This window comes from Astatotilapia calliptera, chromosome 22 (genome assembly GCF_964374335.1).
Source record: "Astatotilapia calliptera chromosome 22, fAstCal68.1, whole genome shotgun sequence".
NCBI classification, from domain to species: Eukaryota; Metazoa; Chordata; class Actinopteri; order Cichliformes; family Cichlidae; genus Astatotilapia; species Astatotilapia calliptera.
The window spans coordinates 28,181,810-28,208,742 of NC_137442.1; the positions used below are offsets into that span (position 1 = coordinate 28,181,810).

The following is a 26,933-nucleotide window of genomic DNA, read 5'->3' on the forward strand; positions in this document are numbered from 1 at the left end:
CTGGCATCACTGAGAGTTAAAAATGGCCTTAATTCTTTCATCTGGAATAAAATGATCAGTGAGTCTGCTCTTTCAGATGTTGTAATAAAGTTTAACATCCGGGGATCCATGAACAACAGGAGTTATGAAGTTTAATGGAGTTAGAAGTCAGCCCTCCTTGCTTTCTTTGCAGCCATTGGATAAATATCAGACGTTGCAGAAACTGAAAATGTCTGTAGTGTTGATGTTTAGAAATCAGAGCTATTAAAAAGGTGCCCGAGGAACAGACATCTTGTCCTATAGTCCCCATATAAAGTGGGACACCTGGTCAGTCTAGTCACAAATGGCTCGTTTCAGTCCTGAATGCCACCTGCACTGTAAGATTTGATCACCTGCCTCCTAACTTTGCCACATGAAGCTTCCTGTTGTTTGGATTGTTTGAAGTTTCATTTACAAAAATGTTACCAAAGGGGGAAAACAGGAATTTCACACTGCGGAGCTTCAAGTGCTGCTGTCGAAATTAGCAAACAAAAGCTAATTTAGGGGAGACAGTAGGCGTATTAGAGGATTACTTATTGTTCAAAGCATTTTCAAAACAATTAGAAAGATTAATTTTACAGCTCCTTATGGCATGAGAAAAGAGAGCTGTTGGACAAAGTTAACCATTCTAAACCAGTGCAGTCAGTGTAAAAGGCAGTAAGTTGTGGGTCAGCAGGTTACTGAGATAATAAATTAGGAAAATATTGGCTTTTTAATGTGACAATGCAAATGATAATTGTGATGCTGTCTCTGGATGACAGTCTGTATTGTTTAAGCTGAGACTGAGATCTTTCAACATGCTGCAGTGCTGTGTTGGCTAACTTTACATCAGTCTCCAAACTTAGCAGTTGTCTATTTCATTTGAGTTCTCCACACTTCTCGAAGGACATTCAGGATGTTGTGTGTTTTGTGACTTGAGAACACCACGATGCAGGATTTTCAAATTGATACCGTATGTATGTACCGTAAGTGTATGTAGTTAAAATGTCAGACGAGTTTAAATCTCCGTGGCCTTGACCTAAAGGTCAGAAGTCAGCTTGAGAAGAAGGTGATGTTGGATTTTGAAATTGACACTACAGGTGTTTGTACTAGGAGGCTGAGGGCTGCTGGCAATTGCAGGTATTTTTAGAAATTGTTACTTCAAATTACAAACTTGGCAAAACAAGACATCAACCTGTCTGGATTTTTGACGTTTGATAATAGGAGGTTCATCTTAGAAGCTGAAAACACAAGTTGTCATATAAAACCACAGATCCTTTTCAAGGACAATGGCACATAGCAAAAGGATTAAATTCGATTAAATTCTCTCATTTACAGTGTCAAAAAAACTGCTTTAAAAATGTTTCTCATCTGGGGGAATTAATGACTATTAATACTTTTAAACAGGCCCAGAAACTAAGCTTTGGTCCAGTCTTTGGTTCTAATTTCATATGCTGACCATATATAATTTAGTATAAAAGATGAATGCTGCTGATTGTTAAATACAGTATTTCACAGTGGGGTGCAGTAACAGCCCCTAACATCTTATCTCTAAAATGTTTATTAAAAAAATATTCTAACGGGACATGAGAGACAGTTTAACAAACACTGGAATGTTTGACTTTTGTTTACTCAAGTAAAAGTGAAAATGTACAGGCTCTGAAATGCAGCTCTTTGAAGGAAATTTCTACCATTTTTTTCTTTCAAAGCTAACTGAATCTTGTTGCTATATTAATATAGTACTAAAATAAATGAGAAAACATGGGAATACATAGTGTTATTTTTTTAATTTTGCGTTAACACCTTAATAGAATCATGAGCAAAGTCGAGGGTTAAATTGAGATGGGGCAACAGGTGAGGCAACCCTAAAATCGGTTGTAGTGGCTTTGTGTGGGGAAAAGAATCACAATCCGGTCTTTAAGTGATGACGTGATAAACCCTGCTTCCGGGCCCAAACTACTCTGCGTTTAATAAGGCTGTTGTTATTTTTAACATGTTTTTATGATTTGCATCTTCTGTTTAGTCAGTGATCACTGCTGGCCTCTCTGTTTTTATTACCGCTAATCATTTTAAAACTCAGTTTTTAAAACCTTATGATGTAACTACAGCCCAGCCCATGCAGCAGTATATTAATGACTAACTTGACTGACCTTGTATTGTGGATGGATTATCTCAGTTGTTCTCCTGACTGAAGTTTGGTCCACTTACGGTATCCTGTCCCGCGATTCCATTTGTCCCTAACCATCGGGAACCGTCACGTTAACTTTTACAGAGTGGAAAAAAGTTAGCGTTCATCCTCCCTTCACTGTGTTTATGTTATGCTAACATAGCAGTGTCGCTAGCAATCACATAGCACATCATTTTAAACCAGCTAGCCCAACTTCAGTAAACCTACAAACGTCACTGCTGTTTACTTTCCTGTCTTCATTTATGTTGGAAGTGATAGCAGAGCTGTGCGTTTAAAATTTTCAGAGTCTCTCAGTCAGTACATGGCATATCATGTTTAGGTGGAATCTAGCGAGCTAACTTCTTGCTAACTTGTAACTCTGTTAAATTGAATAAATTCTGTTTTCATGGATGCCTGGATGTTAAACTCAATTGCTACACCTGGTAAAGCAGCAACGCTGATCATTTTATTAAAGATGAAAGAATTTAGACAGTTTTTCAACTCCCAGTAATGCTGCAGTGATCGTTTGACTTATGGACCTGCAGCGTAGTTTGGGCCCAGACATAGTTAATGACATCAGACTTCAGGACCGGATATTTTCTGCTGTGAGCTCCAGCAGATTTTCTTTGTGGACAGGCTTTGATCAGCCAGCCTCTGTTGGTGATGCTGTTGCTTTGAATTAATTGTGTGAATAAACTGAAGTATCATTTCTGCTACACTTGACATAACCCAACTATGACCGTGAACACAAAGTCCTTTACTGTAAATTCCCCACAGTATGACAAGCTAACGTACTTATTCCATGCTAAAGTGGCCTGTATTTTCCTGCAACCTTTGTATAAGACAAAGTTAGTATACCACAGTTTGTTTTGCAGGACAACATTAAAGCAACACAACTTCACGTCATATACAGATCCAATATCTGATTTTAAAAAACGAGGACATTTAGTGACAGCTTTAAATTTCCAGTTTGTCAAATGCCACTGAGCAGCATTTACCTTAAAATTTAACCTTTCTTGTCTTTCCTACATCTTCCTCCACCTCTGGCTGAAGTTAGCTCACACTCTTCTCTCCCTGGGAAATGCAGGACACAAACATTTTGTTTGCTAATATTTTTTGGGCTGTTAAGAGATGTTGTATTTGACTTTACCTGCCAATTTAAAACAAAACAAACAAAAAAACATTACTCCCTTTATCCTCACTCCTCTTCTGTAACGCTGGTTAGATGCTAAAGTACCGTGACCAGAATTTATGGACATCTGCACCAAAAAAATGCTTTTTAGAGTAATTCTGGCCCAGCTTTGCCCCGAGTATAGTAGTATTAATGATGCATAAATTATGTTTTTTCTCTTTCATCTCTTTGTGCATGATAAGCTGATGATAGACACATCAATAGGATTGTGTCTTATGCATACTTGCCAACCTTGAGACCTCAGAATTAGGGAGACATTCAAAGGGGGGGTATACATATACAAACAACTTGAATTTATTTATTTAAAGTAAGTTAAATGTCACCATTATAGCTGTCCCCCAATTATTTAATCTATTCTAATAACTTTAATCTCAGCCACAGCGATTTACTCAGGAACTAATAAACTGAAAAACGTCAAACAATAACATTTTGAGGTTATCTAAGTGACTTATCATGTTTAACCTGAGTAGCGAAAGACCGCGGGGGTTTGAAAAGGATGTGCCGGGAGTTCGCTGTTCTCGTCGGCTCAGCTACATTTGAAGTTTACACACCCACATTCTCGCCTGAAAATATGCTAAAAGTTTATTTTGCGACCCAGAAAGAGTAATAAGAGTAATATTAAAATGAAATAAAACTTTCCCTCAAGTAAATCTGTTTTGAAAATGTAATGAGTAAAAAGCACAAATGTGTTTAAAAATGTAGGGAGTTAAAGTAGAAAGTTGACAAAAATAAATACTTAAGAAAAGTACAGATGCCTAAAAACTCTACTTCAGTACAGTAATATGAAGTATTTGTACTTCATTATAAGCAGCTGAGGTGGGAAGTAAAAAGAGTTTTGAAAGAGATGAAGTCTTTGTAGATATGTGCTGAATATCAATGGTCACTTGAGGAGCTAAGACTGAAGCAACACAAATAAGATGGAAGCAATCCACTTTTTTTCCCCTGTTTTCTGAGGTGTATTTCACACTTAATTGGCTGGCTATAAGAGTATGCCTGTGAGCCAGACCTGAGGTTGTGTGGGACTTTCCAGACATTCATATTATAGATGTCTTTCTTTTGACTAGCTTAATTTCCCAGGGTGCATGGCTGCAGTTTGCCTTCCATAAATCCCTTTTCCTGCCAGGGTCTGAGGTAGGATTTTAAGGCCCTCTTTTGCAAGTCTATTTACAGCAAAGGGCTCTCCAAATGGACTAGAATGTGTTACATTTCAAAATGGAGATGGGACTACTGCAGCAGTATTTCAATGCGTTTAACCCCCCACCCCCAGTACTTCAAATATCTTATTCAGGAATCATGGATAGTTTTCTCTCAAAGTTGGAGAAATGTTTTCTGTCAGGTTCTCAGTGCCTGATGAATTTCTCTGATCATTTCCTGACTGTTTGGTACTTTGAAAATCTTTTTCAGAAACCATAATGTGAGCACACCTTTTACCCCTGCCCTTTAAAAACCTTTTTCTCTGGAGTCTTTTTAATTAAGTTCGAGTATAATTTGATCTCAATATCACTGCTGGTAGCTCATCACAACAGCTTAATAAATTTCTTTCTGTGAACTAACAATGACCCATTTAAAAAAAAAAGAAAGAAAGAAAAAGAAATCCATCAAGCCTTAAAGAGCGCATGCATCAATTCAAATTACTGTGGATTTTGTGCCACACAATCTGTATTCATAACATGGCCCACAGTGTGTTTACTGTTGTGTTACACAGCTGTAGCGGTTTCTCAAAAGAGTCTTTAACAGGTCCACTCTGATAACATTAACACACAAGGATTTCTTTTCTTGTTTCTTTCAAATACTGTAGTCTAGTCAAAGCTGCTGGTATCTCAGAGATACTTGTGTATGTTGCAGCAATGGGAAGACTGCTCTCACTCATAAATCATCATAACTTAGCAAATTATTGTGGTCAATGCTAAACATATCCAGTTAATGTTGGACCTGACAGGTACCCATTCCAGCCGTGCCGTTGTCCTGCAACCTGTTTGTCATTCGTATTTGTGCCATATGGATTCATGTCAAAATATGCTAGCAAGTCAGATTAAATTTAATCATAATATTGATTTGAAAAAAATGACCTAAATTTCCTCTGACATTAGCCCATTTGCAACATCATTGTCCATTATTACCTCCACCAAGGACTTAATGATTTATTGGTTGACTGATTGGTTGCTGACAAAAAGCCTTGTAACTTTAAAACTATGATTCCTAGTGTGGTGCATGTTGTCAGAATATAGAAAGTTCTCTAAAAACACTTGGATTTGATGTTTACCTCTGACCTCTCCTTTAAAGTCTACTTTAAAGTCAATAGACTAATAAAAAGGTCAAAATTATAATAATGCTACATGCTGTTTCTTACTGCTATTGTTTATATAACATTGAGGTATATAGAGGAATGCTATATGGGGATTCTAAATATGACATTATAGTTTGCATTGAAATTTAATGTCATAATTGACCTCTCACCTCATTTTTACATTTCACAACTGCCTTTCTTTCAACTTGACCTCAGAATTAAAGTATCATCAAGAGAACGGGCTGCCTAGTTAATTAGAAATATTCTGTAGTGTAATATTATATAATAAACTCAAGTTATTGAGTTTAGTGCTTCATGTTAAGTATTGTAAACATCATTTTCATAATGATGGCTTCATAATAGCCATTCAGTTGATGCTTATAGCTGTGCCACACAGTACAAGCATTACCAAAGCTTTTGAAACATTGGGTTATCATATAGCCCGACGGGCGGGGCTAAGATAGATTTTGGTCGCCCGACCGGAGATATCGCTAGCTCCGGGACGTCGGGCTAGCGATTTTGTGAGCCCTGATTACTTGCAGCTTAAGTAACCGTCAGAATGGTGTTGATAACTCACAAACCAGTAAATAAACAGAATTCATTGCTTTTAGAAATGGAAACCTATGAATTAAAGTTTATACTGTCAATATTTGCAAAATTGTAGTTTATCAAACTCGCTATCATTATGTTTGAAAATATAGAAGTGTGGTTGGAGCATCACTGGTCACTCAGAAGGTCAAGGGAAGAACAGGAAATCTGTGCCGCTTTGACGACCACAGGAATCAAATTTACAGCCTTTTTAGAGTCACTCTGGGCCCTTGTACACTTAAAGGTGTGTGTTACAAGCTCAACAAGAGGATCTGCTCTTCTGCTCTGTCCTGTTTCTTGTCTATTGGAATGTGTCAGTGCGTAGCTGTTGCCCATTTGTCATGGTTAGTGTGACTGATTGTCAGCCTCTTACAGGTTTTCTCCCCCTTTTACTGAGAGGTCATGGAAATTAGTTGAACCATTAGATCCAAGCAAATGCGTACAAGCTAGTTTTAGGCACAGATTGCTTACTGTTGGGGAATCACAGGTTTTAACAGCATACGAAAAGAAAACAAGTTCCTTTTGTAATCTGTCATCTAATCAAAAAAGTGATATACGTTTTGTGTGGCATTGTATACGTCATCACTGCTTAGCTGAAAAATCCAGGAAGTTTTTCTTTAATTAACTTCCTGTTTGGTAATGAAAGAAAAAGATGCAACAAACTGATTGAACAGCTGAAAACGTATATCAAGCAGGAATGGAAAAGTCTTGGTTGTTTGTTTGTTTTTTTTAAACAGTGATTGTTGCCTTTGGTCATGAATGGCGTCATAGTGTTATGGTGGATTTTACCATTAATTGCACCTGGGTTTTAATACCACTAAAATCTAATGTTTTTATGTCCATCTTTCTCTAGATTTCCAGTGGGTTCAAGGGGATGTTTGTGAAGTGCAGCTCATGGTCTACAACCCAATGCCTTATGAACTGCGTGTAGAAAACATGGTAGGTCGATTTATGACTCTTAACCTTAACAAGTGCACCATAATCATGGTAAATATCAAAGCACAGAAAGTAGTTGCTATAGTAATAAGTTCTTAATAACACTGGTTTTCAGTTATTCTTGTTTGCTTAGTTATCCTACCTTAAAATCTTTCTTTTTTCTGACAGTGAGTTTGGGAATGATTGCATTTGATTGTGAGAGCTCTTCTTCCTCCAGTGAGAGATCCATCTCGTGATGCTTGTATTGCTTTATTCACCATCCTTTCAGAGGTCGGCCGTTGCCTTTCCTTTTCTGTACTGAGAGGAAAAAATATTTTAAAGTGGACATGAAACACATATCATATATAAAGGCTAATTTACACTATAGAGCCATACTCTCTAAAACGTACACATATTTAACGCTGCCTGTGAAGCTGGATTTAAGAACTCAGTGCTCAAGGTTTTAACCAACCAGCACAGTCAACCTGCCAATTATTGTGTTTATTGGCTGGTTGATGCTAATAGTGCTTAAACTGATGTAAGTCTAACTTTAGGCACTTATTTCTTAAATGCAGCTTCACAGGCAGCGTTAAATATGTGTACGTTTTAGAGAGCAACACACCATGATGTCTTTATACAGACGTCTAGTGTTTCATTTCTACTTTAAAAGAGACCATTTTAACCATTTTAATATTTAATAGTCAATGTATCTCCAGCTCATGCATAGATCTCTACGTCTTCAACATCCATTTCTAACTTACAAACGTTGTCACTCTTGCTTTTTTTTTTCATGCACACATGTTAAGCCACTTTATTAAGCCAAGGGGTGGAAAACATTTCCCAATAAATTGCTTTTCTTCCTGCTCATTGCTGTCTCTGTTTATGAATGCAGTGATGTGGGACCTTCTTGAAATGCAAAGCAATCCTAAGGCTCGATAAAAGGCCAGCAGGGGAAAGCCTTGCTTTATGCTGTTAGATAGCAGTGGCATACAGGAGTGTACACAATGCATTACATGTCAAAAGTGATGTTGCTTTAATTATTTGGAAAGTCGAGAACAAATTACCGTGAAAGTTTTGTGACAGAGCGTAAGCAGTGACAGTGGACTCCTAATTGCGGAGGCCATCTCAGAGCTGGTGCCAAACAGACTTGGACAAGTCTTGCTGGTTGATTTAGCCATGCTGCATCAACACATAATGGCACATGCTGTTACAGGAGACGCAGACAACCTGCAGTTTGGAACATCTGGTAACTCAAGGAATAGTCACAGTCCACTTGTCCCCAAATTTGCATTTCTATGTGTAACAAGCCAAATATTTGTCCGAGAAATATCATTTCTCTACACCGACTTTTAAGATATACCATACTGTTGACTTTCTGAAAAAAACTAAACTAAACTAAATCAGCATCTTTAAGTCTGTGTAGGCTTTTAATAATGACAGAAGGTGACTGGACTCTTCAAGCTATTTGAAGACATTTCACCTTTCATCCAAGAGGCTTCTTCAGTTCATTCTTTAAAAACTTTAAAGTTAGAGATCATTAACATTTGGTGGCTGAACTACAACATTTCTTGTTGCCCCCAGTTTTATATAATCTTTCACAGTAAATGCAAAGTTGTGTGCATTTGTAAAAAAAAAAAACATGAAAAAAAAAAAGATTATTTTGTCTTTCTGCTGATTCCAGGAGGAATCCATATTCAAATATCTGGAAAGACAGCATCACTCTGGAATATGAGAAAACATTATACACATTTATGTTATCATCCAACAGATGATTCTTAAACCCTCAAACCTCCTCAGTGAAGTATAATGATGGTATATCAAAGATAAACTGAAAGAACAAAGGAGAAAAAAAAGTCACAGTTTCAGTCAGAATTTGTGGGTTAAATTGTGTGCTTAGAGTCAAACAAGCACAATAATTTTAATAGCACGAGTGTTTTTGTACACACTAAGTACTATGTATTGTGTTTGAACTGACCACTCAGTGTTCACTTTATGGTGTGCTATTGTGCGTTGGTTATTTTGTAGTGCTGTTTGAAATCTGAACTGTATATTTCATCCACTGTATACTGCAGTGCAATACCAAATCATCATGTGCCAAGAAGCCTAGTTGTTATTATATATTTATGTCATGAACCAAGCAGCCAGGAACAGACACAAATGTAATCTTTGAAAAAATGGGTTTTATTATACCCCAAAAATGACAAGATGATTGCAAAAATTCAAAATAACAAAAATAAACTTTTTAAGAACCAAGTGGTCCCATAAAAGAGGTTAACTTAACAGAACGCTACTCAAAAGTCACTTAACAAAAACATAACAAACTGACCTGCCCAAATGAGAAACAGCTCCAGTTATATAGCAAATGAACAAACCACTATATACACCAAAGGTGAAAACTAGAGAGATAACAGCTAACCATCATTCAAGAAGAACCCCATTCCCCCTACATGATCACAATAGATGGTTCAGTCCATTTTATTGGCTTCTGCATTTAAACCAGCTCCACCCTCAGCCTCCACTTTCAGCCAAACCAGGAAGGACTGGAGCAGAGATCAGGTAACTCAGAAAGAGCAGAAATATAATTAATATAACATATACCTATATAAAATAACAAACAATGCAAAGCAAAGTCTATGCCACCATTTGGACTATAGCCTAGTGCTGTCATGCATTACAGGTAAACTCAAAATATCAAATTAGTTAACTTATGATCACAGAAGCTTTAGAGCATAATGTAAACATAAGACAAAAAGATCAAATGAGTATTATCTAAGTATTTCAATTGTGTGGTTGCATGCAGCCATCACAATTTATATCGTGGTCCCTGTTAGTGGGTGGGATATATTCAAGTTAAACTAAAACTTTTGTCCTCAGAGGGTTGTGTTGAATGCAGAAAAAATGGGCAGTGGTCAGTGTCTATCAAAAGTGGTCCAAGAAAGAAACAGAGGTAAACCAGACACAGATCATGGGCAGCAAATGCAAATGCACATGGGGACCCATATGGAAAAGATATATATAAATATTATAAAGTTTGTATCTGTCTTGTGTGAAACTTGTATGAAAAGCATATAAGTGTGAAAACAGATATAAGATCCCTTGAAAAATTATATAATGAAACTTGTATGTTTTGGATACTTACTAAAACAATGTATGAAAGTAATGCGAAAGTGGCCACTTTCATGAGTAAATCATGTAAGCCTTATATGATTTACTCATGAAAGTGGCCACTTTCATGAGTAATCACATATAAGTTTTTACTATTTCTTTTCCGTATGGGGAGCGAAGGCAGGCCCATGTACTCCGAGCCAACAGACGAGCTGCTTTAGCTAAGCAGCACACTATGAGACAAACTGCACATAAACAGTTTGTGTGTTTGGTTATGTTTGTTGAGCTCAGAAACTCTGCATTTGAAATTACCTGCTGCAAACTACTGTTGCATAATGATACCTGGCTAAATTCATTGTTTAACACTGTTTAGTTTTCGGTTTATTTATAGAAGTGTCAAAAATGTCTTGTAAGTGCTTATTTTACTTTTTCAATAAATGGTTAAGCAGCTGTGTTGAGCCATTAGGTCTAACATGAAATATTAGGTAAACACAGTTGTTACTAATCATATTAATTAGGGTTCTGCATTAATGTGATTGGTAACACCTGTGTTTACCTACCCTATAATGTCAAAAACCTGTGCAAAGCCCAAGGGAAGAGGTTTAAGATGCTACTATGCCAGTATGTTGTAAGGTGAATTTGTCACACAGACAAGGTCAGATATGCCACCATCTCCTCCCCACCTACAGGTAAACTGATCAGTTCACAGATGGAGACTGAAGCTTTCACATCTCCATGGCAGCTGGGAACCTTAGGTGGTGTTGTAGAGTCACGCTGGTAGACAGACAGAATGACGTAAGCTGCCAAGAGCGCCCCTGTAACCCAGACAAAGTGACTGCCGGTACACTAGAACAACCATTTATCCACTGTACAAAACCAGCTCTCTGAAACACACAAACACACAGGGTCACTTTTCCTTCTTCTCTCATCAAGGTGACCCTTTAGTTTGGCAAGGCAGCCTCTCCTTCTGAGTCACCACACGACTTCAGCGCTAACACACAGCTTTGCTTTGTGCTTTATCGATTTTCCGTTAAAGTGGTGCTTTTTACTACAACCGCCAGCTTTTCATTTTCAGAGGGGTCACCATCAGATGCTTCTTTCATACTTTCAACAAACAAGTTGGGGTATCTGTTTGCTTTCTGTTAAAATGACTCTTTGATTTTTATTTCCTCTTTCATTTACTCAGGTCAGCCCAGATAGTTATAATAAATATGGACTAATCATTTTCTTCAGGAAAAAAAAAAGCAAATTTAATAGAAATGTCTGCTGTCTGGCTTTTGTTATAAAACGTTTGTTGTTGCCAAAGTAATCACAAATAATATTCATGCTATAGTGACATGAGACAAATCAAAGGGATAAGTGCATTCTGTTAGTAAAACTCAAACAGTGCTGCTCACTTTGCTTCACCTGGTTTCTTATTGTTAATGAAACAAGCTAATGAACCTTTTAAAGGCAGAAAACAGATCAGCTGTTTCGAGTAGCTTTTCACTGATGCTTCTGCTATTAAAAAAAGCTTGTAATGTCATGAAGTGAAAGCAGTAAGCGCTTAAATCACAGCGGTGGCACCTCAGAGCCTCAGCTCTTAGGCAGCCTTCTCTCTAGTGAGGTAGTGTCTGCTTTTAGGGATTGATGCAGTCATTACGTCACCTCAGTCTGCCTTGTTAAACAAGGCTGAGTGTACTGGGAATGTAAATAGTTACTCGAGGGGACATGATTAAGCATTTATAAGAAAATTTGAAAGCCACAGATTTACTGACTAGAATTGAAACTTAGAGGATTTTTTTCTTCCACTCCAGCCAAGTGGGCACAAGCTGGGATTTTTCCCTTCAGACTCCTACAGACAGTTAATTTTACATCCTGTTGTGATCACCACCAGGTAGTACAGGCTGCTGAGATTGCTAATAAGTGCCAAAAAGTTACGTGATTTGTTTGGCTTGTTTGCTAGCAAAATTATTCCAACAGAAATTTAATTTGATAAAAAAAATAATAAAAGTGGGGAAACAAATTAAGGGTTCTTCACAATCACAAGATCTTTAAAAACATGTAAAATTGAAAATGAAATGGGAATAATTTGAAAGGATTTTCTTTGTTTTCAAGAAAACATCATGAACTAATTCAGATCAGACATGATTTCCAATGCATTAAGGATAAAGACAGAATAATCTTCTAATCCTGACAGCAGTATTGATGGGGTATGTCGCCATCGAGACATTTGATCAAAGAAATTTGAGTCACAGATCCATTACTTCATAGTGTTACCAAATGAGATAAGAACTTATCCTAAACGTTGGCATATTACTGTGTTACACCAGCCAAAACTTGAAAAACATCTTAATGCAGTAGAATAAATAAAATATCACAAAACAAAATACCTTGGAAGGTTTTACAAAATGTTATAAAAAGTCTTGAGGTGGTAAAACGTTTCTGTATCTGTCCTTGTGGAAGCGGAGCTCAAACAGAAGTGTTCAGCTGGATGCCCAGTATGCGGTACAGACTGGTAAGGGGTCAGAATCCAACAATTATCCATAGCCATTCATCACAGTCATTTGAACGACCTCTGTATCAGCTGATGGTGTAATTCAAAAAGTGTGTTGCTCCAAATCAAAGAAGTCACTTGGTTGAGTGACGAAACGTTTCTTCCCCACATTCTTGATGTGACAATAAAAAGTGATTTGATTTGATTTGATTCTTCTTATTGCTTAGATCAATGTCTGTCCCCCAGAACAGTCATGAAGTTACTGTCTTTACTGTGGCAGTAAGTGTGTAGTAGGTTTTTCACTGAATCTCTCAAATAAGGATTTTAGTATCTAGCCTGATTTAATTGATGTTCCATGATACATGTATTCTTTTTCTAGTGCAATTACATTTAGTACCTGGTGGTAGATGTCACTATGGACTACAATGTTGAGTGATGACTCATTTTTAGTGTTTTTCAAGTCATTTCAGTTCATTTCAGGTCAACAATATAGCAAGAAATCACAATGACAGCTGCATAAAGGTGCTTTATATTTTAAGGTAAAGACCCTGCAGTATAGGGGAGAAAAACCAACAATCAGTGGAGCCCCTTTGTGCAAACACTTTGCGATGGTGGGCAGGAAAAACTCCCCTTCATAGGAATAATTCTCTAGCAGAACCAGGCTCAGAGAGATGCATTTGGTGTGAGAGGTTCGGGGTTTGGGGAAAGAGAAAACAACCAACGATAGCATAAGGAGACAGAACGAAACACTAATGATATGCTGCAGCATATACACTGATCAGGTATAATATTATGACAACCTGACTAATATTGTATCGGTCCCTTTTTTGCTGCCTAAACAGCCCTGACCTGTTGAGGACTCTGCTAGACTCCTGAAGCAGTGCTGAAGGTGTAATGTGGTATCTGACACCAAGATATTAACTTTAGATCCTTTAAGTCCTGCAAGTTATGAGATGGGGGCACCATGCAGCAGACTTGTTTGTCCAGCACATCCCACAGATTCTGGATTGGAATGAGACACAGAGAATTTGGAGATCAACGCCTAAAACCCATTGTTGTGCTCCTCAGATGATTTATGAACAGTTTTTGTTTTGTGGTAGGGCGCATTATCCTGCTAAAAACACACCACTGTCATCAGTTTCCATGAAAGGGTGTGAATGGTCTGCAACGATACTTGGGTAGATGGTACGTGGCAGTTTGGGTGGTGGATGGAGATCAGCATGGGCACCCTGACCGGTCTGCAGCTGTGCAACAAACTCTGATGCTCTGTGTATTCTGACTCCTTTCTATCAGAGTCAACAAACTTTTTCAGCAGTTTCAGCTACAGCAGCTCATCAGTTAGATTGGACCACTGAGGTCAATCAGCCTTCGCTGTGCATCAGCGAGGCTTGCCTGCCCATGACCCTGTCACTGGTTCACCACTGTTTCTTTCTTGTCCTCTAGGACCCAGAAGTAAGCCTGCAGCCTGAAAGTGATATGCGTTTTTGGACAATATGAATACTATACTTAAAAAGTCTTTAAGATTTGATTGAGCCTGATGTTTTTGAAGACTTTGAATGTGAGGAGAAAGATTTTAAACTCAGTTTTGGATTTAATTGCTTCAGTGGAGAGAAGCTAATGTGGGGAAAATATGGTCTCTCTTCCTAGTCCTTGATGGTACTCCCACTGTAGTGAGTGGAGAGATTTAGAACAGCCTCATAATGAATTACAATGGACCAGTTCGGAAGTGATGAATTCATGAAGTGGTTTCTCAGCATCATTCTGAGACAGAATTGATCTAATTTTAAAAGTAGTGAGATGTTTTGCGAGAGAGATTTTAAATTTTTTTAATGTCTGTTTTCAATGTCTGTTTTTTTAATATGTTTTTTTTGGGACTTTTCAATTTCTTTCTTTCACATATAAGATCCAATTAATTTCTACAAGATTTTCACCTTTTATAAGGTCTTAATGTTAACGTTACCTTCAGCAATTTATCATAATTTATTTTTTGACCTGTCACACTTCAAAATAATCATTTTGATATCTATGGCTTAGCTGTAGGTGTAATAAACCAGAAATATTATCTGAGCTATTCTTCACATCACCAACATTTTACAGTTGATTTCAATTTAGTTCAGACACTTTGATTTAACGGTTCAAAGTTACCCTTTGGACGGCCAGTGCAAGATTTTGTAATGCATAAAAAACACTTGAACAGAATCTGCTGCTCTCTATAATATCTGGATTTGGCCAGCTGAATTTGAAACCTTTTTGATCCCCCTTCCTTCTGTGTTGTCATCAGTAGGACTTATTTTCATTCACCTCTCAGGCATACATGGCTCAAATGGTCATTTCCCGCAGAGAATGATTTTCTTCCATGGAAATGGCCATCTCATTCCGCCAGAAATTTAATCTTCAGGACATCGTGGATAGATTAAGATGATGGATCATTTGAAATGTTTTGAGAGATACTTCACACGGAATTGGTGTTGGAAAATTGATCTGCTGCACCTCACTCTGCTTTTTCAAAAGGAAAACAAATGAGGAACCGTGTTGGGCCAAAAGATGAGAGACTGGTTTTGCAGTCAGTTTTCCTTGGTTTTGGCACAGTGGCTTTTGCCGATTGTGATTTCTGCATTACATCTTGGTCATTCCTACTCCTTTTGTGTGTTGCATTCAGGGTTTGCTGACCTCCGGAGTAGAATTTGAATCTCTGCCTGCAGCGCTGTCTCTGCCTGCCGAGTCTGGCCTGTACCCTGTTACTCTGGTTGGCGTCCCACGTACAGCCGGGAACATTACTGTCAACGGTCAGTGTGGCTGAAAAGATTTTTTCATTACTTGGATTGTTGCACATAATAATTAGCTGGAAAGATTAGCTTGTGTTTTTGCACACACTTTTGAGTCAGACTCCTTTTTAAAGGTCAGTGGTTCACCATTCCACTCCAGTAATTTCATCCACTAAAGATTCTATTTTCTATTTGAACCCAGGTTACCACACGTCAGTGTTTGGTGTAACCAGTGATTGCCTGCTGGATGGCCTGCCTAGTGTGAAGACTAGCGGCTGTTTAGTGGAGGTCATTCCCGCTCTTCCTCGCCTCCAGCTCCAGACGTCACTGCCACGGTCAGGAACTCTCTGCACGCTGTCTTTGCTATGACACTAATTGTTCACTAACAGTCAGTGTAGAAAAGATCTGACTGTGTTGCTATGCTGATAATGTCACAGGTCTCAGTAGGCCAGGGGTAAACACTGGGTAAGCCTTGCTTTGCCAAATTGGGTGACGAAAGGTTTATATGTGGTTCACAACACCTGTTTAACAAAGATAACACTTCAACACTAATTACATTAGCTGGCAGCCAAATTAGCTAGACTGGGTTACATATATTTAATACAACATTTTGATGCCCACAGCAAAAGGCTAAAGTATTTCATAACTACTTGGTAAATTATTTAACCACTGAAAATCATGTTATGCTTTGTGGTTTCTCTCTACTAGCGTTGGCCTTTTGGCCTCATTTTTATCTTTAGTAAAGTAAATTGAAGTGTTAGACTGCGTCAACAGACAAGAACATTTTCCCATAAAAACATAGGAAGGGCAAAGAGTCTTGCTTTGTTCACCCATGATTGATGTGAACACCCTCAAACACCTTTAAAGCTTAAAGTCAGCACTTTAGCTTTATGGTCATTGTTTCATTGCACATCCATTGTGCTGAGGTACAGAGCCAAAACAATGACAAATGTGCGACTGTTGTACAACTCACGGACTCCTCTCTACTCATAGTTTTTACGCCCAAAAGTAAGAAAAGTTAACATTTTGAGTAGTGTGTTTTTGGCCAACGTGATGCAGTTTGCCCTCGAGTGCATGTGCAGGTTTCAGGTTTACACCATTATGTAAAAGTTGCCTGTGTTAGTATTTGTGTTTATTTCATGAAATGTTTGTGTTCAAGTATAGCTATGAAAAAGGGATCGCTTTGTGGCTGAGTGGTACCAATTACAAACCAAAGTTATATCATAGCAAGCATATTGGGATCCTGTGGTGAGAACAGAAACACTTCAAAGAAATCAACAGTGTAAAGCTTATTTTAAACCCAGGTCATGAACCACATTATAGCCCAAGATTGTGTGTTATTTGAGAAATGAAAGTAGAAGTCACGTGGTAAGATTTCTACCAGTAAATAGCAGGTAATGCACGCCGTCTGGACTTTTGTAAATCATTCTGACAGGAAAGCTGCTTTAAAATTCACTATTTAGGTCATGCCTGTGTAAGTACAGCACTCATCAGCTTTTGATGTGGAAAATCTTTTTATTCTCTAATGCTGGAATATAGTTCGTGTGTCTACTCGAACAGAAGTGTAATATTTGGCTCTAGTGTGTGGTGTTCTCACAGGATGCACAGGTAGACCTTGAGTTTTGACTTCAAAGCTCTGAGAGTCTCTACAGGGTGCCTCACAGACTTTTTTTGCCTACAGCACTAAACGGCAGTATCTAAGGCTCCACTTTTCACATTTATACCATTTGAATTCTAAACATTAACTCAAAATTTGTAGTTTTAATATTTTAGAACATTGAAATTCTAGTTTGGAGACTGAATCTTTTGCTGGCATGCCCCATGTCATTAAAAATAATATTTCTGAGTCCAAATGTGGCAGGAGCGGGTTAGTGTTGTTGCCTGCAAGACGGTCCTGAGTTCAGTTCCCACCATCTGGCCTCAGGGTCTTTCTGTGTGGGGTTTGCATGTTCTCCCCAGGTGCTTTGGCCTCCTCCCACTACAGACATGTATTTAGTGGGGTTAGGTGATAATTCTAAATTGCCCACAGGTATGAATGCGACTGCAAATAGTTGTCTGTCCCTGTGTTAGCCAGGGTGTACCCCTCCTGCCCTAAGGCAGCTGGAATAGGCTCCAGCCCCCCCCCCCCGTGACCCTGAATTGGATACGCAGAAGAGAATGGATGGATGCTCATTCAGTGCAAATGAATGGTGAAGCATCACTGAAAAGGCTCCAAGTTAATCTTACAGCTTCAATAAAATGATCGGTGTGGTTGTTCTCAGACATGCTACAATAAAGTTTAAAGTTCAGGCTTCCATGAAAATGAAGATTTATGAGGTTTAGAAAGGTCAGATGTTGGCTGTAAGTTAGCTAGTTAATTTGACATCTAAAGATCATATACCATTTCCAGCAAGATAGAGCACTGCTTTAACTTTGGTTGTAAATTAAGATGTAAAGCTAAATAGCAGCAGTGTTTGAAAGCTTAGTGAAATAGGACAGGTTGAAATAATTATCTATGTCGTGGCTAGCTGCTAGGCTAACATAATATATGAGGAGACACACACACCTTCATCTATCCTGAGAAGCAGCACCTTAAACTCTCTTTTGAATAAAATGGGGGGGGGGTGGCTCAAGACTTCTACATACCACATGATGCATATATGATTGTATTTCAAGGCTATTCACCTAATCTGTGATTAGTTATAATGGCCATGTGTTTCTCTGAACCTACCTACAGGTCAGCCTACACACCTCACCCCATGTCCAAAGAAGAGCTGTCTAGCTCCGTGTCTGTCCAGCTGTTCAACGGAGAGACGCAGCAGTTGACCATCACCTTAGAGAACATTGGATCTGAGGACATAGAGACTTTGGAGCTCACTTCTAAGATTGTCAGCACCAAAGGTAAGCACCCTCAGCAAGATGAGCCAAGTCTGTTTATTATACCTTTTTGTTCAATTTTCTAGCTCTCGATTTAGATTTACAACCGAAATTGTGAAAGTTCAAAACACAGTAGGATTGCAGAAGAAAATGTGGATTGAAAAAAAATGTGCTAAAACAATCAGAGTGCATTTGAGTGTCTTATCTGTGTTGTAGTTGCAATAGGCTTTGATGGACTTTACTGTCCACTTAGTTTTTGCTCCAGCCTCCTGCAGCCTGCTTGTCCACAGTGCTGCAGGGGTCGCTACCTTGTTGTATGTGCATGGGGACCTTTCATGCTCTTGTGGCTTTCCAGTCTGTGTTCTGTCTCTTTGTTCAACACCTGCTCAGGCCGTCTGATCTCTGCAGTCCCCCTCACTCTGTTTCTCTGTCACTCGCTGGCTTTTGTTCTCCTTTAATTGTCTGTGTGGAAAAAGGAGGCAATTTATTTATTCTTTTGAAAAACAAAGTTGTCTGGCATTTACTCCAGTTTGCACAGTGTTGAAGTAACTTTTATTTTACTTAACTGTCGATGGTATATTTTAGTATCTGTGCAGCTGCAAATGTGAAGTCTCCTGCTGTTACTTTTTTGTTTAAATCAGAGTGGAACCAGCTGTCATTAACTCTACAATGGGTGTCCTTTAAACAGCTTTGCTTTAACATTGTCAAGCTTTTGCTTTAGTAAGTCACCTGTTAAGGTGCCTGGGTCGTCGACCCAGTGTTTCGTGTTTTTGGTTCTTTGATTTTGTTTGTTTCTTTATATTCTAGATTTCTTTGTCTTACGGGTTATTGGATTATTTTAATTGTAGGTTCTCTGTGTGGGTTTTGTTTGTTTGTCTTCTGGTTTTCTGTCTGTGATCCATAGTTGCTGTCTCCCATGTCTGCTGTATCCCCATGTCAAGTCTGTGTCTCTGTGTTATGTTTCCTGTTTTACTTTGAAGCTCCATGTCTTATGTTAATCTGTCTGGTTTTGCTTCCTTTGTCTCGTTAGTAGGTCTGGGTATCGTCACTGATTTCTAGAATCGATTCGATCCACGATTCGATTCGATTCAATTCGATTTGAATCTGGGAAATTTTGCCTCAGACAGTCAGAAATATTATAATTCAGATCAATACATTTACATATTTTTGTATCTATAAAAAGGAAGCTGACACTTTCCAGACTTTATCAAAGGTGTGAGCGTCACAGCAGATGCTTTTGTGTCAAAGTAGCTGAAGATAAAACACAGAAAAACATGAAGGTGATTTTCCTGGCCTGGGGTTTTACAAAAATATTCTGCAGTAGATCACAAACGAAAGAAAACCATTAATCAACTTATGAACATTACCTCTGAAGTTACAGCGGTTTTATCAGAGACACGACTAAGCGTTTTGCATTTTGTACAATTTTAAAAAGTTTAAATTTGTTCAGTATTGAACGGCAGAAGTTAGGTTTTCTTTTCGGAAGTAAGTAAAAGGAAAAAAAAAAAACATCGGCCGACAGCGCTGTAAATAACTGTAGTCTTGTGCGTAACAAGCAAGCGAATAATGCAGAAAACAGATTTCGGGGATAGACGGGAAACTGTTCTTGAAGTACAGAGAGAGAGAGAGAGAGAGAGAGCTGTGCATGAAGTGTGATTTAATTGGTGGAAGCAAAACAGCAAAAGTCAGAGGGAGTCCATGACGATGTTTATGTGAAGCGTAGTTTGGATCTTCGTTTGCTGCTCGTTCGGTCAATATTGTTTGGAGAGAGATAAAACTAACAGATTTAGAATCGGCGCAAAAAGGGTGTGAACACAAAGTGCGGACCCGCCGAAACATCAGAATCAGCGAGCTGTCGGCTTTCAGCCCCGACCGTGTCCGTGCCGTCGGGTGAGAAAGGCGACATCTCACTGATTCTGATCTGCGGGTCTGCGCTTTGTGTTTACGTCTTTGTGCAGAAGCCGTGTACCTGCTCTCATTTAAAAGCGAGTCATCAGTGATTTTTGTTATTCTTTCAGCAAGAAAGAATATATGCTAGCTGTTAAAGTTGGATAAACCTGTAGTAAACAAAATGTGAAAATAAATCAAAACATGTTTAGTATTTTAGATTCTTCAAAATAGCCCCCCTTTGAGATTTCCTTTGTTGCACACTATTGGTATTCTCTTAATGAGCTTCATGAGGTAGTCACCTGAAATGGTTTTCCAACAGTCTTGGAGTTCCCACAGATGTTGAGCACTTGTTGATCACCTCCTCCATGCACGGCGGGGACCATGCACGCAGTCTCCTGAACAGTTGATGTAGAGATGTGTCTGAACTGGAACTCTGTGTGGCATCTATTTGGGCTCTGATCCGAGGTGCTGTTAATGTGAGATTTCCTTGACTTTCAGTGCTTAAAGTCGTTTCTCTTTACTTAGCTGATTGGTTTTTGCCATAATATGAATTCTAACAGTTGTTAAATAGGGCTGCCAGCTGTGTATCAACCTGACTTCTGCACAACACACCTGATGGTCCCAAACCCATTTAGAAAGCAATAAATTGCACAAAGCAAAGGGTGGCTACTTTGAGGAATCTAAAATGCAAGACATATTTAGAGTTATTCATCCAATTTTTTCTTTGCTACATAATTCCAGAGATTTTGCTTTATGTTATCCGATGTCTTCAGTATATAGCTACAATGTAGAAAGTAGCAAAAATAAAGAAAAAACATTAAATGAGAAGGTCCAAACTTTTGACTGGTAATGTGTATATATATATATACTGTGTGTGCGTGTTTGTTCTAAGCTATACAAGTTCAAAATCTGACTCAAAATTCCATCTCCAGGTGACAGTGTTCGGAAAGTTTTCTCTGTAGTAAACAAAACATGAAAGCCAGTGTGTGTCCTGAGAATTTGGTGGTGCAGTGGCTACCACTGTTCAGGTCCGCGGGTTGGCTGGGTCCTTTCTGTGGCTTTGGTGCGTCCTCCCACAATACAAAGGCAGGCTTTTTTTGTTAACTGGTGATTCTAAATGTGGCACATTGGTTTAGAAAACACCTTGGTACGTAGTGAAATGCTTATCACATATTATTGTAAAGTAACTGCCATTAAGTCTAAATACTGGCAAATTTTTATTGGACAAAACGTAAAAATAATGACGCCGGTTATTGTGGGTTATTTCCAAGTGCTTCGTTTTCTGACACTGAACCACTGCATTAGCATTAATAGCTGGAAGCATTCCAGTTTATGAGAAACCAGTGTCACTTGACCATATTTAAAATCATTATTGATTTCTTTACTCGGAGCTGTCTCCACTGGTAAAATGCTACTCCAGTTATTCTTGCTGTAAACTATTTTAATTTATAACGAGTACCCTAAATTATTCAACACTACCAAGAGCAAAACTTATCATAGCTTTTAAAATGTTGCTTCTATTACTCTCTCCTGTGTCGCTATGTAAATTCAATTTTACATTTTTCTTTTTTCAGATGCAGACAGAAGTCTGTTGACATTTTCACTTGTTAATTCTGACAAAAACACCTTTCTTCCCCACATACTAAAGTAGATCCTGCCAAGAAAATACCTTTGTATATCCTCAGTTTAGCCTCAGAAATACAGACATTTAAAATGAAGGAAAGATTTCTTGAAGCTTTTTTTTTATTTTTATAAAACACTCTGACTCCCTGTGGTATCAGTGGGAGTTTAATCACGCAGCGATGAGTGAAGGAGGAGAAGCTGGGAGCAGTTTCCTTTTATCTGAAACTGATCTGACTTTTCTGAAATGGCTTCAAAATTCTGTGATGACAGGCTCCATGCCTCCTCTGCCCAAGGGTTAACTCTCATGCGGTCAGTCTAGTCTGACTTTTCTTGGTCTTTCACATATGTTGAAGACTCTATTGTGTAGAGATGGCACAAGCCTTTGGTGTCCAGTCCTGATGTAGAATTTATAACTCAGCGACAGCCGGATGAGAGAGGTGCTGCGCTTTACTCTTGCCTTCTATATAAAAGCGCTGCCCAGTTTACAAGACTTACAAGATTTGAACACAGTAATCCACTGATGTCTACCTCTTAGAAGCTTGTTGCATCTCACACATCCAAGCTCCCTGCTGGCTGGACTCCAAGGAACAACGTAGTCTCTCTAGTTAACAAAGCATTCTCTTTGAAATAAAACTGTGGTACCGTTTTGTTTGTTTTATGCTGCAAATATAGCGTTGCCTCCCAGGGAATGTTATTTTCAGAGTTGGATGAAGAAGTGATAAATATTCTGGGTCCAAATTTGAAACATCCAGTGCCTCAATAATATCAAAGACACAGATGAAATATCATTACTCTACCCAAGGATTTGAGCAGTATCATTAAATCCGACAACCAGTCTTTTTTTTTTTTTATATGCTGAGTGTTATTATCTTATACAATTCTTCAGAGCTACAGTGTTTAAGACCTTATGTGAAAAAGGTCCAACTATAAAAAAGGTTTTTGTTTTAAGTACTTAAACTTCTTAATTGTCCAAAGAAGATACAGCAGAAAGCTCTTCTCTTCTCCTCCTTTGTTGTTCAAATTCCTTGTGAAAGAAATCTTCTGTTCTTCTTTTGTTTTTAAGTCTTTGCTGTTTTATCTTTATCCAGCCCTTTCAAGTCCTTCCTCTTCTTTGAATGCTTATCTTCTCCAGTTTCAGTTCTTCTTATTCCTCTGATTCAAACTGATTCTCTTTTTCTTTTCCTTTAAATTTTTGTCTGCTAAGGACCAGTATTCGTAGTCAGACCAACAACAGTAGCACTTATCCATTGAGCCCCCCTGAAAGTGTAGTTATGGTATAACTTATTTAGTGCTTTTAGGTCATCATTAGTCACAAGTGCCTTTTTCCTGTCTTCTTTTTTTTCTTTTCCTGTTTTATTCTCTGATTCTCAACAATAGGACTTATAAATCTTTCTGACACATCAGTATCCCCAATTTTTAGAGTCAATATCAGTGAACCATCAAATGCATGAAAATGCACATGAAAGCAGGGCTTTTTTTGTTACCATCTGGAAATAAAAGTTTCTTTCTAGGCATCCTTTTTAAATGCATTAAAGATATGGTCACTTTAATTCACAGATATGGTCGCTTTGTTTAATACTGGCTGTGATCAACACATTACTCTTAACGCTTGAAATAGGGCTGTGCATCAAATCTCAATCTGAGTTGCTAATGCACTCACACTCTGTACATTAAAAGGCAAGCTACCATCCAATTTCCGCTGCCTACCGTGGTCCAGGTCACAGGGGCAGCAGTCTAACCAGAGATGCCCAGACCTCCCTCTCTGCAGTTATCTCCACCTCTTCTCGGTTTGCTGTCTGTGATGATACTGCCTGTTGAAACGGTTTAAATGGTCTTATTGAATAATGCACTCAGGATGCACTGTTACTAGGAACAATTTTTGAATAGAAGTTACAAACAGGAAACATTTTTACAGTAGTAGTAGTTTAATTTGGATATTTTTCCAGTGTTCTGCTTTAGGTCTGTGGTAGTTGGTGCATTTGAAGTGAGTACTACTGAGTCTAGAAGCACTATTGAGTTTTTATGGATTTTCTTTCTACCAATCTACACAGTATTATAGTATTGTATTGGTTGTTCTTAGAGCTGCAATAGCTGAGAAGGGAGAGAGGTGGTACAAAAATGACTCAAATGCATGAATTCATTTGATCTGCTTTGGTCAAATTGTAATAAACTTCTGTTTGCTCAGATAAGTTTCATCTTTTGTTTGAACGAGTGTTTTCTGAAGCCTATCGTGGCTAAGAGTGAGTTGAGACTGTCTAAAGTCCAAGTGAAATTAAACATTTGCTATGCTCATTCATCTTTGGAGTAATAATAAAATACCGAATACTGTTTTTGTACAGCCGTGAACTCTTGTATAAACCAGATGCATCAGCATTGTGCCATAGGCAGGAGGTCACGCTGACAAGCAGCCTGTCAGCTGCGGTCAATCAACCACAGACACTGAAAGGAAAAGAAACTGTGCACTAAGCAACAAGAGGATTTGGGCAGAGCAACAAAGAGATGTCGTCTTTGTGTCTCAAGTTTGTCAGAGTCACTGAATCTAATCTGTTTTGGAACATACAGTAGATGCCTTGATAAATAATGTATTCCTACATTCTTAGAAAATAAAGTACATTACGTTACAAATTTAGCCTTTAAAAAAGGTCCAAACTTGAGATCAAGGATTTTATATATTTTTATTACGAGTTATACATACACTTGTAAAATGGACTGGTGTTTCAATAGCACTGCTCTAGTGTTAAAAACGGCTCAAAGCTGTATCTGTTTTTACATCTGAACCTGCAAATGCAGCCAACTTAGGCAGTGCTGATTCCTGCATTACTTATGTGCTTCTCATTTAACCCAAACAAATAAGGAAACGGGAAGGCTTTAAAAACGAATTATCAAATTTTATTTTTTAAATATTTTGTGAAATTTAAATTCTCGCCTCATATTGCATCTTTAAATCTTGAATAAGTTGCGTAAAAATTAGTAGATATATACATCTATCTATCTATAGCCAAAAAAGGTACACTTGGTCATCTTAAGGTGTAATAATTAACTCAAGTGGCACATTTGTGTAGATTGTAGGGACAGAAGCTCTGAATTAAGATGTTGAGTTTATATTTGCGGGTAATGTTACATTTGGAATGCTGTACTTGTAGGTAGTTGTTCAAATTTTATTCTAGATGTAGATGATTTTCATGTATTGGAGTAGAGAGAATTCATATATTGAATAACAAGCTCCCGCTGTTATTTGATGAAGCCTTTTGTTAAAGCTTTCTAGTCAGAAAATGACTGTTAGGCCAAAACAAACATGCTGCCTCAGAGGAAGAACAGCCTGGTGGGCTGCATGATACAACCTTACCCCCTAATTGGATTGCAGTGCAGTTGATCATCCACTTCTTTTCTGTGTAACTTCATCTTCTTTGTTGCTGTCACTTGTGAAACCCCTGCAGCTTCAAGTAGTGTGGCTTAAATAAGGCAAGCCCTAGAAGAAATGACCACATTTTAGCGACTATGTATTTTTAGTCTGGTTGGGTAAGATTTCTACTAATGTCCCACTATTTAATAATGAGGAATTGTACACTTCAACTTGTATTATTTAACAGTTTAGCAGTCAACTCAGATGTTTTCACATGTAATTTATTTGCATCCTTGTTTTTAAATGTGCAGTGTGTAAAATCTCAGATGGTAGAATCCTGAGAAATCTCTGCATACAAATTTAATGTGACGATGGACTGTAAAGGACAGGGAACTGGTCTCCCTTCTTCCCCAGTCACTGTAAGTGGTTTAACCCTTTAGTCTTCTAGTCAGGGATCCTTAAGCAACATGCAGAACTCCAGATTGCCCCGATGCATATGTTGCAGAAAAAGTAAGAGTAATAAGCTGTGAGAATGTTTGCTGAGAAAAAGCTGGAAAAGAGGTATGAAAAATATGTTTCTTTAGCATCCTCTTTGGTATCACCACAAAGTCCAAAATCTAGCTTCTGTGAAGGTCCTGTTGCTGTGAAAAATAGAATATACAGATTTGGGGATAGCTTATCCTGACATCCAGGCAGGGGGAGGCCTTGCTTATATGTGCAAGACACTCAGAAACCACATAGAAGTAATATACTAGCATAGATGCTGCTGGTCTGGTCCCTGAACCCTTCAGGAGCTGAAATTCTTTCCTAAACTGGGAAAATTTTGGCTGTTAAAACTACAACTTTTGATCCTCTCAGTTCCCAAACACTTACTGTGTGGATTGTAAAAAGAAGAGATGATGCAACACATGCTGCTTTCTCAGAGAAAGACTTTACGTACAGATAGTTCAGCAAAAAACTTGCACATTTCATTTACTGTACATGTTATCATTGAGTAATTTTAAGAATCCAAAAAAGTGTGCAAACAAGGACGCTCGGGTGACAGACAATGTAGAAGAGAGGGGCAGAGTCCAAATTGGCTTTCTTCTTTTTTTCTGCGATGCAGTGAAGAGATGATGCTTTTTGCAGTGTGTATAACTGACACTGCAGCCTTACCCCATCTTCTTTTATACCAAAATACTGTTTTGTTTTATATATTTTGTTATCTAGGCCTTCAGAAAGCTTCAGCTACAGTTTCTGTAGTTACGCAACAGTTTTCAAAAAAACTTTTGTTTTTCCCCCCATCAGCCGATTAAAACAAATGGGTTTACCCCCAGATTTACAAACCTTAGGCTCTGGAACAGAAAATCTCCTCTGTGATTCCTAAACATGGTCTGGAGACTAAAGCAGGAACAATGGATATCATAATGCAGAGAATGTCTTCAAGAAAGTCAACAAGCGCTCACTTTAAACATAAACTTGTCATAAACAGAAATGACTCTTGAAGCATCAAAACATTTTTTGAGCATCTTTATTTTACCTTGTTCTCTTGGAGTGCCGGGACCCTTTTTGATAACTATTGTAAACAGATCATTACATCATTCTGCTGCTGTCTATGTTAGAGGCGATCACCTTATAAAAAGGGTTTGGGTTCCTTTAAAATGTGCATGTCAGGGTTGGGTAGAGGTGCCTTTCATATCAGATCATAGCAAAACATTTTGATTGTGAGAAAACGTAACTCTAAATAACT

The 26,933-nt window shown here is 38.2% G+C and overlaps 1 protein-coding gene across 4 annotated transcripts in view; it reads left to right on the forward strand.

The window, feature by feature from the left end:
* The window catches only part of trappc9 (trafficking protein particle complex subunit 9), a 232,402-nt gene that overhangs the window by 45,653 nt on the left and 159,816 nt on the right, over positions 1-26,933 (forward strand). For all 4 annotated transcript variants that reach the window (XM_080296224.1, XM_026155948.2, XM_026155951.2 and 1 more), the window contains 4 exons: positions 7,085-7,170; positions 15,387-15,513; positions 15,695-15,827; positions 18,209-18,372. In XM_080296224.1, the coding sequence (XP_080152350.1) occupies positions 7,085-7,170; positions 15,387-15,513; positions 15,695-15,827; positions 18,209-18,372 (510 nt within the window). The remainder of the gene's footprint in view (positions 1-7,084; positions 7,171-15,386; positions 15,514-15,694; positions 15,828-18,208; positions 18,373-26,933) is intronic.